The 14,100-nt window shown below is 35.8% G+C and overlaps 1 protein-coding gene across 1 annotated transcript in view; it reads left to right on the top strand.

Annotated features, from left to right (window-relative positions):
• Nucleotides 1–10,367, top strand: part of B3GLCT (beta 3-glucosyltransferase) — a 47,091-nt gene extending 36,724 nt beyond the window's left edge. Inside the window, exons 11-15 of the mRNA XM_015641981.2 lie at nt 1,831–1,944; nt 3,600–3,699; nt 4,753–4,872; nt 5,407–5,551; nt 8,724–10,367. Coding sequence (XP_015497467.1) covers nt 1,831–1,944; nt 3,600–3,699; nt 4,753–4,872; nt 5,407–5,551; nt 8,724–8,891 — 647 coding nt within the window. The 3' untranslated portion in view covers nt 8,892–10,367. The remainder of the gene's footprint in view (nt 1–1,830; nt 1,945–3,599; nt 3,700–4,752; nt 4,873–5,406; nt 5,552–8,723) is intronic.
• The last annotated feature ends 3,733 nt before the right edge of the window (nt 10,368–14,100 follow it).

Below are 14,100 nucleotides of genomic sequence, written 5' to 3'. Positions count from 1 at the left end.
TTGCTAGACCTTCTAACTGAGATGAGACTCAAGTCCTTGCTTCAGTAAACTTTTCTTCATTTATAGAAAGCAGGGGGGCTACACCAAGGGAATTGAGAGTCTTAGTCTGTAATTGCAAATATTTCTGTGTGTTAAAGGACCCTGCTGAGTTTCAGGTCCTTATCTGGAGAAAGGTGAAACAACCTTCACAGGTGCATCTCTTCTGCCAGGGGAAGTTTGGATGCTCTTGTGTATCTGCGATTCTTCCGTTCTGCAGCCTTATTTTCTGAAACCTTTCTGGTTTTATTCTGCTGAGAAACATTTCTAAGTAAAACATTTCAACAAAATAAGAAAATATTTTCCTGCCTGTAAATTTTTTTTGTAAATAATTCCTTTTTGGATTTTTTTATGAAAAAATGAGAACACTTCTACATTTCTTTAAGAACTTGAAAAAGTAATATGGACCATTGCAGAATGTTACAAAAGTGATTTTTTTTCTTTTCAAAATATTAAATCCTTTCCATTAGTGCACTGAGTTCTTATTACTCTGTCTTAACACTAAAATGAACTGTAGGGTAACTGTTGTCAAGCTGATTATTGATCAGTCAAGAGTAATAAATCCTGTGTGTTCAGAGTAGAGGGAAGTGAGCAACTAGGCAGGCAACAAACATCAGATTAGGTGATGGATGATTCTAGCAAGGGTCTAAAGTGAGTTGTTCACAAGCATCAGGGTTGTTTAGCAGCAAAGGGAAGTTATAAATAAATATTATAATATTATAAAGACTTCCTCCATTTAAAGCACTGTCTGCTACCCATGAGAGCTCCTGGGTGGTGTCAGGGAGCATAAAGCAGAGAAGCAGTAGCAGCAGAATGAAGAGTACTTGCTCATCTCAGGCCTGACCTCCTCATTTTTAAGATGGGAGAGAGATCATTATTTCAGTCTGATGGTTTTCTTCTGAACACCCTGCAGATGGTTGGACTTTTTTGTTGTGTTACCCATAATTTATTCACTTCTGGATGTAATGTAAACACTCATGGCATCGTTGTTAGAATTATGTGAGATCGATTTTAAATGCTGATGTGAACTGGCAAACTAGTAAGGAAAATGTTTTTCTAGAGAAGCATTAAGCAATCCTCCTTTGAATAGAACCTCCATGGGATCAAAATTGATTCTATGATATTTATAAACTATATACTATACAAATACTTCTTATTTAGAAATGAACCAATAAATATTTATATGTTTATAACAGGAGTGGTTATAAAATGTCCTGTGTCTCCAGAGACAGGTGCTTTGGAGCATTAATATGATATTGCTGTCAGATAGATTGTATGTAATACCAGTATAGTATTTCAAAAGGTACATTTTGGCTGTTTCTGATTCAGAATATGTTACAGACTGTACAGTTGAATTAAAATGTGCCATTTCAATACTGGAGGAAAGACTAATCTTTGATAGTGTTTGTGCTGATGTGTCCTATGAATTGTACAATAGCAAGTGTAAAAGTGGAATTGCATGCTTTGGTTAGCCAAAATGTAAATATAATATTTTTCAATTATTATTATAAATAATAGTACCATGAAACTATAGTCATATTTTAATAGAATCTTTTTTTATCATTTAAATAAAACTGTCCTGACTGGCTTTCATAAAATTCTAACATTTTTTGTCTCTAAATATTATAGGAAAGAAAGTGTGAACATTTAGAATCATGATTCTGTATTTGAAGCATCATTTTTATTACCATGTGAAGAAATTTGGCTAACAAAACATAGTTAACATGAATATTTGGATCAAGTATCTATTTTAATCAAGTTCCTTGTGTTTGAATGCCAATCATTGTTTTGCAGTACCAGTTGTAAAGCAGACTTGGGAAAGAGAAGCTGCCCTTATTGAATACTACAGTGATTATGCAGACATCTCCATTCCTACTATAGATTTAGGCATACCTAACACTGACAGAGGTAAGCTATTGACTGTTGTCAGTTTTATACAAATGTCTGACTGAAGAAGTGAAGCTTTATGGATGATATTTGTCTTTTATGTCAAGCATGTCATCTAGAAATTCTGGTTTTCTCTAGCACATATGTGCAGCCTAAACTAAAAGGATGCTCATCGCACAGGAAATGGATGGAGAGTACATTCAGAGTCCCCCTGTGTAGATAACATGTTCTTTTTAGCAGAAGCCTGAATCCTGAGATTATGAAAGCATGGTGTACTGATATACTCTAAGAGAAAAAAAATAAATGGCATTATTACTTGGGGTAAGAGTAATAACTCTGCAGTTATTTATGACTTTCAGTAGGATCATCAGCAGTGAAGAAGTCATAAATTTATTTCAAAAGACCTCAGGCAGTGCCAACTGGTTACTAAGCATAAAGTGCTTGCCATATGGTATTCAGATATTATATCTCTGTGCCTTGCATGTCTTGATTTAAGCACAAAAATTAAATGTTAAGATTGAAACATCTTTTTATAGCAAACAGCAAGCATTTAAATTAACTTACTTTGTGTTTGAATAGGAAAAAAGGCCATGGGTATGATGGCTTTCTTGAGTTTATCAATTTTGATTTTTTCTTTCATGTGATATATTGTTCTTAGGCTGATATTTTTTATCTATTACCTTCTGAATTAGAGGTTTTCAGGCAGTGGCTTGTTAGCCTTATCTGGCCCACTAGGTCAATTATTCTGACCTCTGGTTTATTTCTGCCCCTTTTTTTTTGTTGTCTGTTAGAGGCAGAGAGAGAATAGGCAGGGATTTCTGTGTGCACAGGTGGAGGAGGACGTGAGCCAGCAGTGAGTGTTTTCAGGGGGCAGCAAACCTGCTGGGCACACGTGGATCAATGGTAGAAGCCATGCCCAGTAGTTGTAGTCATGCCAGGGAGCTTCCACATTTCGTGATAGAATATAATATAGAAATCTTGGATTGAATTTTAAATGTTCATATATCGGTTGTGCACAGTCTCACAAAATCACCAGTGAGGCCTCCCTTCATTCCTTTAGCATAGAATTACTGCATTTTCTCAAAGAATATTTTAACTGAAAGTGGCTTCAAATCTAATATTGTTGTTTTGAGTGGTAGTTTACTAAATGTAATATTGATAGCAGTAATTACTTTAGACAATCAACTGTAACAAATAGACTGACTGAAATGAGGTTTGACCAAGATCTGAAAAAGACTCAGTAGAAGTTTGAAACTTTTTGTTTCTCATGTTCTGCTTATTCTGTACAAGGGTGTTTCACTACTCACACCTAGCAAAGGGTGTCTTACCTCTGAACCTCATTATAATTTTGTGATAAATGTTCAGACCTCTCTGTGGAGGCAGTGATCAGGACCTGGGTTACCAGTGAAGAGTACAATAGATTAAAATAGATTTAAATATTTCTATAAAGGCAATGGATCTGCCTGATGCATCATGAAATGCTATGACAGTATCTTGGAGTATTTTGCTGAACATGCTTCTATCATAGACTCCTCATTTTTACAGCTCTTTAAATTAAGAGTAGCAATTTGTCTAGTATTGTTCAACAGCCTGACAGATGACTGGAATAAAGCTTGCTTTTAATTTAATTCCTATTTTATTTAAGTGTGTATTCTGTTAATTTCTTTTCTTTTTAGGTCACTGTGGGAAAACTTTTGCCATTTTGGAAAGGTTTTTAAATCGTACTTCTCCCAAGACCCCTTGGTTAGTTGTAGTTGATGATGACACACTGATAAGGTATATATTGCATTACTTCAGGAGCTACCACTGTTTGTGTCAATAAGAGATTTAACAATATTCACCTACCTTCCTTTATTCAAGAGATACAGCTATTTTATTGGTCCTGTGGCTTTATATTACTTGAAGAATATCACTTCCCATCAGTATTCTTTTGACAGCTATTATAAACAATGTTTATTTGTTGGTTAAACAATTATTTGTTTATTAATTTAAGAAATTTAATTTTAAATTAAATTTAATAATTTAATTTAATTTTAACTGATATTTATTAATGTTGGTTAAAACTGTGCATATCAGTGCATGTAGTCACACTGTCTGAATACACCACATTTTGTGATTCTTCAGTGTAGGTATTTTAGCAAATGTAGCAAATGTAGTTATTTGCTAATAACCTTTCTAAGAAGTGTTCCTCAGACAAATGTGTCAGGAGAAAAGTTCCATAATTTTGGGTCAGTTGTCTGAGCTACCCAGAATGGTGTTTTGGAACTTGTGTTTGTTGGAAAATTAGATCCCATTCTCATAAAACCTGACACTGCAATATAAGCAAAAAGAGGCACAGAGAGCAATGTGCAGGACCACGTGGTTATGAACAATACCTTAAATCATGTGATAGACAAGAAATAGTGAGAGGATGTAACTGTGGAAAATTCAGCATTCATGTAACTAAATCTACCTTCTTAGTTTTCAATTTGTAAATGTTCACAGATAATTTGCAAAGATCTTACCATTGCTTGGAGAGTGTCATTTCATGTTTTCTCTGAGGTGAGATGCAGTTTTGCTGACAAACTGCCTACTTCAAAAAATACTTTAAGTTAATTTGTTCATCATTTGACCAAATTGTGCAGTCATATCTCACAGTAAAAAATCCATCATAAAATTCTGTTTAGCAGTTTGTGTCTCTGGGGGAGTTTTTCTGGGTAGAATTTCTGAATTTCTCCTGTCATCTTTGTGCTATTTAATAGAATGCTGTTGAGGGTAGCAATGTCTGTTCCAAAACTAATCTTTACAAGTTTTTTTGTTTTTTTTTTTAAATGGCTTTTCATATTATAGTATATTCAGACTCCGAAAATTGCTCAGCTGCTATGACCCAAACGAACCAGTATTCCTTGGAGAGCGTTATGGCTACGGCTTGGGAACAGGAGGATACAGTTATATCACTGGTGGAGGAGGGTAAGATTTTTAAGTTCCTACTAAGATCTACATTAGTTCCTGTTCTGAATGTAAATGTTTTAAATTACAACACAAATCAGTTTCAACAGAAACAGTGATGTTTTCCCCAAATGTGTGCAATTTGCCTCACACCTTCTGCGTAGTGACACATGCTGGTCTCAAGTCACCAGCTCTTCTCCCTTACATTTGAGTAAGATTGAGGAGAGTCCAGGTCAAATTTAGGAGGAATTATCAGCTATAGTAAAAATGGTTGGTACTTAGCTTATTGTTGGAATAACAACAATGGGTATAATTGGTGAAATTAATTTTCAGTATAAAAAGTAATTATCTTTCAGAAAATGCCTCTTGCACTATTTGTCAGTTCTGACCCCTTAAATTTTGAATTTCAAATGTGTTGTATCAGAGGGCTATATTTGATCTTGCAGATTTAAATAATTCAGCAATATATATTAATTATAGTTATTTGGTGTCTTTAGAAGTTTTTATACATTTCATGTATATATTCATGCTTTTTTTTTTTTTCTTTTAATTCAGGATGGTTTTCAGCAGAACAGCTGTTCAGAAACTACTTGCTAGCAAATGCCGGTGTTACAGCATGGATGCACCTGATGATATGGTCCTTGGGATGTGTTTCAGTGGCTTAGGAATCCCTATAACACACAGTCCACTTTTTCATCAGGTCAGAGAGCTATTTCTGAGTATTAAAAATGTATTTCACTTTTTAAGTATACACATAAAACAGTAATAAATATGTAATAACACTAACTAAGATGCTGCTGCTTCTTTACCTTGATTCTCAACAGAACAAGACTGATCAAATCAGAACATTTTCATACCATGGATTACTAAAATACTTTGCTAGTTTATATGATATTTTAGCTAACCTATAACTACATTTTCTTAGAAATGCAATCAGAGGTTAAGATTTTGAAAAAAAATAGAATTAGGAGCCACGTGCTTTGAATAATAGCCATGTGTCCTCTAAGGGAAAAAGCCTACAACACAATACTTTTTCCTTCAGGTAATGGAGAACTGGCTGTAAAATTTTTCAATAAATCTGCCTGCTCTGCCTTACCTGATTTTTCTATTTATTCAGTATTTACTGTTCTGAAATACCTCATTAGTGAAGATATAAAATATGAAATCATTGCTTTTATGGTGGATTCTGAAGAATGGTGTAAGTACGATAAATTGCTCTGTGCTAGCACATGGGAAAGAGGGCTTACAAAACATAATTTTCATGTGAGTTTGGGAGAAAAGGACTGGAGTAGATTTGAATCTTGCTTCTGTCTTCCACAGTATTTAATAAGCCAACTATTGTCACAGTGGAAAACATGATGCATTGAGGCCTACAGAGATTTTCTTCCTTGTAAGCCAAGTATCAATTCACTCCATGGTATGAACAAGAAGCACTAGAGGTTTGTTTTTTTTCCCAAACAACACATAACTTTTTTAAAAGTCCACATTTAAATCAGTGTAGCATTTGATGTTTTTCAGGTGTCAATCTAGTTGAAAATCTGGGAAGACCTGAATCTGAATCATATCTGAATATGAGCTAAGATAAGATAATAAGCTATTTGAGAATTAGTAAATTACCCTGTAGTTCAAAGGAGCTGTCAGTGGAGAGGGGGAGTTTCTTATTCAAATTATCAGCTTTTCCTCCATTAAGAATCCATTTCTGATTACATTTACTATATAGAGAAATGGGAAGACTGAGAACATACTATTCAATATTTTAATTTCTTGTCCATATAAAAAAAATCATATCTGTTTACTAAACTGTTTTGTTTGTCATTGCTTACTCCTTTCAATAAAGAAGCAAAACAAGTCATGCATGTTATAAAATAGTTACTGAATAATTTTGCTTGCACAGGTGTTAAACCATAGCAACAAACCAGCCTAATTAAAGGAGTGTCAGAGCAGAGCTCATTTTCCAAATTTGTAAGAATGATCCTTATTAGATAAAAAAAGGACCTCCTTGTAATCCTTAATAGTGTGCATTTGATACTGAATCACTTTGAAAGTGAAATCCAAGCAGTTTGATTTTCCACATAGAAAATTGCACTTGACTTCAAATTCATCTTTACTGTTGCTTATAACAAATTCTAATTTAACATCCCTCAAACAAAAATTAACCCATGGGGGAAAGCCACTGGATAAAAATTGAATGTGCTTATTCTACAAAATCCACTATTGTGCAAAAAATATTTTAAAAATGAGAAAAGCAATTTTGGATTTTCTGTCAACCAGAAAATAACTTCTTAAGGACTTGACTGAAATATTGTGATGCATGAAGTTCCTTGAACTCTTTGAATCTAAAATTGTACTGAGATATAGATTATGAAACAGAAGCAAAGATATCTTCATTCTTGGAGTGTCTGTAATGTGTTTGCTCACTCTTACTGGTTTCCTGCTGCCTACTTGCTGAGGTAGATACGAACATGTTCTGTAACCTCTTCCAGAGGTTTTTGACATGATGGGACTCTTAAAGAGAACAGGAACCTTCCCATATTGAGTAGCAGCCAGAATTGTGGTCTTAAATATAAAATCTGGGCTAAAGCAATATATTTGGCTTTTCTAGAACATCAAATACAAATTTTAGCAAAAAACCCCAACAATTACAGTTACTAGAGTAGGTATCATTATTTTAGAATTATCAAAACACCAGAATTTTGTCTGCAGCTTAATAAAAAGCTGATTGATTTTCAAACAGCAAAAATCTTTGGTCTCAGGTGTGTAAAAACTGTCTCTATCCAAAATAAATTCTTCAGGTTCTTGAAACCTAAATGTGCTTTTCAAAGTCATGAGGGATACAGTTTCCCTTTTGATCTCTCCAGTGGAATTTTTAAATATAAGCACTGTATGTCTTAAATATCAGAATAAAAAAAACCAAAGCACCAAAAACACATACTCAGATTTCATAATGTCAAATTCTGTTGCCTAATTTTATGGCTGTAATGTATACAGAACTGCATGAAGAATTCATAAATACCACCACAAGTAGGTGAAGCGTGCAGTATTGAATCAGTTAACAGCCTAGGCATCAAATCAATAATTTGTTATCCAAATAATTTCATTTTCTTCTTGTTTGGGGCTTTTCTCCCCTGGATGTAAAAGACAGATGTTTGCCTTTGGTACATTTTTCTTACAAAAACCATAATGGCAAAATGTAGTTGTTTTATCAGGGACCACTACAGGTGGGAATTTTTTATGTGGTGATGCACTTAGTGCCATTGAACTGCTAGAGAAAATTAAATACATGTGAAGCATGTATTAAGATAGCAGCTGTATCTTGTAGCTGTGTTGTAATTTTGTCGGGTTTGATGTAGCCTGATAAAGGATAACAATGCAGTTTCCTGGGACAAAAATGTATCCCATGTTTGGAACCTTTACCTATCATAAACTCTATATATTTTGGCTGTAAATGGCCTTATTAGAATCCAACAATCACAGTGGCAGTGCTGACAAGTCTTATTGGTGGAGGAAGAGAATATAGTTTAAAATAATTTTGTAATTATTGAGCTAAAACTGCATATTTAAGAAGATTTCATACAACCACACTGTTTATTGCTTGGTTTCTGAGATGGTGGCCATTTCATCCTGAGAAACAGGGCATATTTAGTATCAGTGTACTTCATTCCTAGCATGATGACTGCAGTGTGAGTTGAAGATTTAAACTAATGCCTTGTAAATTCATTTAATAGGATGATGTAAAAACCCCTTTGTTTCCATCTTGCATATTTTGTTAGTGCCACACTGTTGTGTTACAAGGGCCATTGAGCAGTGATACTTTTTAAAAATTATTATTGATCATTAAGTACTGGTCCTTTTGCTTTATTTTTCCATCTTAGGCAAGGCCAATGGACTACCCAAAAGACTACCTTTCTCACCAAATTCCAGTATCATTTCACAAGCATTGGAATATTGATCCAGTGAAGGTGTATTTCACATGGCTGGCACCAAACACCGAAGAGTCACGTAATGGAAAAAAAGTTGGATATAACAGAGAGGATTTATAAGCAGTAGAAGAATGTGTTAATTACTATTCTGCAGCTGAGAGACAGTCACTACTGTGATTTTTGTTTTGTTTTCATATGGTTCATCTGTTCATGACATAAGAAGAAAGTGTTTTGTTCCTGTTGGTTGCATCCCTTCAGAACAATGGAAGAAGGCACTTAAATGACTTTTGGATTATTTTCCTCCACTTGGTTTATTTTTAGAATGTTTTTGGGCTTTGTATACCAATGAACTTGACTCACATTTAAGAGTCTTGTACAACTTTACCTGTGTTCTGCTTTGGTCTTGGTTCAGACAGCATCAGTTTACATTCTGTTCCTTTGCTCTCCCAAAAGCTGAATTTATGTATTTGGGAGCCTAATATTGAATAAGTGTTGAACATCTGTTTAACATCACCTCTCAATGACTTACAGAAAACAGTTCTCTTAAAGGTTCTGGAACAGTTTCTTGATAAATCATAGAGGACACTTGACTTTTTTTCTGCGACCAGGAGCTAGATTGTGTGAAGGCTGTGCTCCTTTTTGCTCCTTTCAGATAGAAATACTGTAGTTTTCTGGAGTAGCTGGACCAGGCATGAAACCACTGTTGTACCTTTTGAGTTTATTGGCATTTATGTGGAATGTCATGTACAAAATGGAAAAGAAGCTTAAGGATGGGGATTTCTTAGGTGGCCACGGGAGGTCACTGTGGCTCCTTTAGAAACCGATGTCACCGTACATCAATTTGGCAAATATAAAAGTGACTCTTTCTCTTAAAGATTTCTGCAGAACAGTTCAGTATTTCTGATGCGTACATTTCAATAGCATATGAATGCCAGCTTTAAAAATTTTGTAGTATCCCTAATTTATATCATCAAGATAAGTAATTTTATGCATACATGTAAAGTGTGATTCATATTTAAAATGTTCTTGAATGTTTTTTTAGCAATTCAGTTTTGTAAAAATGTTTGTACAAAAACTGGGTTTAGTATGTTCTAAACTAATTTTTATATTATAAAACTTCTTCTTTTAAAATGACAGTATATGGCACTTGTATGCTGTTATTTAACTTGGCTTGCTATATTGTAACCAAACACAGGGTCTTAAAGCCATACTGCTGAAGTAATTTGTGTTTTGGTTTCTTTTAGTAGGCTAAAAATTGATTCCACTCCAAAGAAAAGCAATACTTGCTCTAGAGTCAAAGTAGGGGAGCCACTGATTCCTGTCTCTCTAATTATGGAACTTGTATAAACATTTGTTTGTGAATGTAGCTTGTGGGTTTCTAAGCATTGAATAGCAAGCACATATTCATAATAGATTCAAATTCTGATTAAGAAAGAACAATCCATGTTATGTCTTTCTTTCTTCCCACTACCAGTGCCTTAAACAGTAGATGTTTTACTGATACCAGGACTATGTTCTCTGATACCATTGGTGTATTGTTAATTATATTTACTGTTTAGAACTGTGAAAGCTGAATAAAAGCATTCTTTAACCTTTTGTGCCTTCTTCCTCTTTGCATACCAAGTACAGGATTCTTTAAGCACCAGTGAAATAAGTTTATCACCTTAATTGTATTTACTGTCAGTTTTATTAAAAGGCAGCTTAATCTTTGGTGTTTTTTTCACGTTTGGTCCTGACCTCCATATTAGGTCAGTTTTCGGCCTCTGGTTTTGTGCAAATGGAAAATGCTGTTTCAATGGACATTTTGTGATTGGGAGTCTTGATGCTATCACAAAACATATTTCTCTGTCAGATTCTCCAAATGTCTTGCAGTGCACTCCAGTCAGGTCCAACTTCCAACTGGTGATATTTAATCTCTCCTTGGGCCCTGTGGAGGTAGACTAGATCAACAAAAGATGATTAGATTTGAGTCCAGGCTGTGTTTTACCTCTAAACTGCTTATTTAGGGGGAAGTCATTGACTCATTGATTGATTGCTTGCTTGACTTTTATCTCTGGTTTGGCAAATGTAGTAGCAGTAGCTGTCCTAAAGTCCTTCTTTTCCCTTGCTGTTAGCTCTGGGTTCTACTGCAAGGTTTCTGGTATTAGTAAGCATCAGAATTCTGATTTTAGTCTCCATAGTTTTGAAGGCAACAAAGCCATAATTTGCTCAAGTATTTTGCCCCCAAAATTCTGACTTTTGAGACACTGTAGGAGCATGACACAAATTACCTTTTAGCCCACCACCTAAATGAGATCTTTTCAAGCAAAGGATCACAAAGAGTTTCTATAAACAAGATGTGAAGCCTTCTTTGTGAACTTTAGTTTTAAAAGACTGAGGATGACTGTTACTAGCTGAAACCTAAGGACAAAACTGTGTGTTAATGAGCCTGAACAGTACTAATGTTTCTAATGAAAATCAAGTGGGTTATAAATGGTGTAATGTTAAAGCAAATCAATAGAAGAGGCATTCACAACTCACTTGGTAACAGGCAGATTAAGCCAGGGCTGCAAAGCTGATCGACAAAGCTTGAAGTTTCCTTTTCGGGGGCATTGCAGGGTTGTGGCATGGAAAAGAAAATCTGGGAATCATTACTGACTATTTGTTTTTAATGTTTATAGCATTAAAAAATGCCATGTATTAAGATCCTTTTTTCACAAACTTATTTTGATAATTTGGTTTGGCTGGTTCATCTGCCAGAAGCCAAAAAAACCCTTGTGCCTTCAATGGAGCAGATAAGTAAACAAAGAGTGATGAAGTATTTGAGGGCCACATTGGATCACGAGCGAGAATTTAGGTTGTGAATCTATTTTTATTTCCCTACATCTGCAGATGTCCCAGGCATGGAGATACCTAAAAGGATCTGACCTTTGTCTCGTCCTCTGTGATTAGGAAAATGGGCAAGAGTCTTGAGGCAGTTTGTAAGCTGGATAACTTCCTTTTCATGCAGGAACATTCTGCCCTGACACCAGCTCTGATGGCTGCTAACTGGAGGGAGGAGTCCAAGTTACCTTATTTTCAATTCTTTAATTTCTCATGGATTTTATTATCATGGCTGGAACTAGAATGTCTCAGCCAGAGGCCTGAGACACCATCCAGTGAGATTCCAGGAAGGTGAGATCAACACTGTAGGAATTACCTACGGTGAGCACCTCCAAAGCCAACAGTGCGGGTGCATTGCCAAGAAACATGGAGAAGTAGTAAGAGATTTTCTTTTTGCAACACCGTAAGACTCTGAATGCTTTTGTGCCTTGGACACCATGATAATAAATATATTTGAGTTTGCTCCAAAGCAATTGTATCTTCTTCTTGTTGATATGAAACTAAAGGAGAAATTTAGAATTCTGAGCAGGATGCTCCCTGCAGGTGACACCTCATCATACATTCTTAGGAATCTAGAGCACTTGACTCTGCTCTGTTGTAGCTCTGGCTGTGATGTCCCAGCTCACATCAGCTTCATGGCTTCACCCTCTGTGCTACCCCTGTACACGCATCTACTGTGTCACTATAGAACAAATTCACCTCCTCAGTCACACTGAGGGTTTTATCTTTAAGTAATTGTTTTATTCAGCAAAGAAATTAATTCAGTATTGATTCGTAGGTAACTAATTTATCTGTTTCAGTTTGTGATGCACAGTGTGCATGTTTAAAAAAATAGCTTTTTTAATACACAGTCTGATAGCAGTAGCTATTGTGTAACTACTTGATTTAAATTCTGTCCTGAGAAAAAAAGTCCTCATGCTTTTCAGGTCTCAGCCCATGGTTTCCAGGAAGAGACCTGTGGACTAGAGGAAGCAAAGAGAGGTGAACAATCTGTTTATATGTACCTGCTTTTACAGATTCCCTTGACTTGTTTATTTGTGCCTTTGTCAACCAGGAAGCAGAAATACCTCCACTGAAATAAATTCATGAGATTTCTTCTGCTAGGACCTGCATTTGCATGGCAAGAATGAAACAGCTTTGGTGGAGTGTGTGTGCACTGGTTAGTTCTGAACACAAAGGGAAGAGACACAGTAGAAATCATTTATTTAAAGATGAAAAGGTAAGTAGGCATTATGCAAATGCATACAGAGGCCTAAAGGACTCACTGTCAAAGAAAGGGAGAACTGGTTTGGAAAACAGGCTATGGAGAGGAGTGATAGGAAATTGCATCAATGGAGTTTAATAAAACATTCTTTATGGAAAATCTATAGGCATGCTGCTTTTATAAGCTAAAAAAACAATGCTGAACTATTCCTGTGAGAAATAAAATTTTAAAGCAACACTTTTGTAAGTCTGAAGGCTTAAGAGCCTGACTGTTAAACAGAACAACTCCAAAAAAGTTGAAAGCACTAGGCTGTTAATATTTTACAGAATCAACTTTAAAAAAAAATAGCGTAAGCAGATTGTTAATTAATAAAAAGCCAATAAAGAAAATTATCTGCTGTGAAGATTATTCTGCATCATCAACTGATTTTTGCCCACTTCTCATTTATGTATTTCCAGCTGGGACATCCTCCAGATGAAGGTCTAATCAGACAGTTTATGATGTACCCCATCAAGATCCTCATAGCAGGAGCTCACGTGTTGCCCTAGTTCTACAGGCACTGCACCCCATCTTCACAGGGGTGCTGTGTGACACTGTCTGGTACCTGCTCCCCAAAAGCCTGGGAGAATGGCAAGAAATACAGCACATATTCCTCAGGAAGGAGGGGAAACTGTAGGACTGAAGACCTGTGAGTTCCTCAGTTGTCTTATGGAGAGCTCTCACTGGTCCTCCTTCAAAGTAGCTGCTCCCTGGCTAGCAAGGCAGCAGAAATGATGTGGGGTGTAACCTTCAGTAAACACAAATATGAAGTAATAGCCTGGAGCAGGTCAAGCTCAGCTGTAGCTCCAGAGGCACTGGTAGCTCAAAGGACAGCCAGTCACATGTGCTGATGGGTGACGTTGGCTAATTCACCTTTTTTTCCAGAGACTTCTTTCAGAGTTCATGTGTCGCTTTAGATTCCGTTTGCAAGCTCCTTGAAGGAGCCCTTTTCACAGAGCAGAGTGGGAACTGTGCTCCAGATGCAGTGCTTTGATGCAGCCTATGCTGTGGTCCCATGGCCTCATTCTGCCCTGTCATGAAACTGCTGGAAAGTTCTCAGTCTATCTCTTGTCCTGACAAACCAAGTTACTAACTGCTTGTTCCTCTTTCTGTTGCTATTTCTTCAGGCTAGAATTTTCCAGTTGATGAATTTTATGTTAAATAAAACATCTGATCCTACAAATGCAAGTTCTGAAATTACTTTACACGTAATAAACAATTAAA

Source organism: Parus major, chromosome 1 (genome assembly GCF_001522545.3).
Source record: "Parus major isolate Abel chromosome 1, Parus_major1.1, whole genome shotgun sequence".
Lineage (NCBI taxonomy): Eukaryota > Metazoa > Chordata > Aves > Passeriformes > Paridae > Parus > Parus major.
The sequence above is the reverse complement of the archived record's forward strand: the minus strand, read 5'-3'. Positions and strand labels throughout refer to the sequence as shown.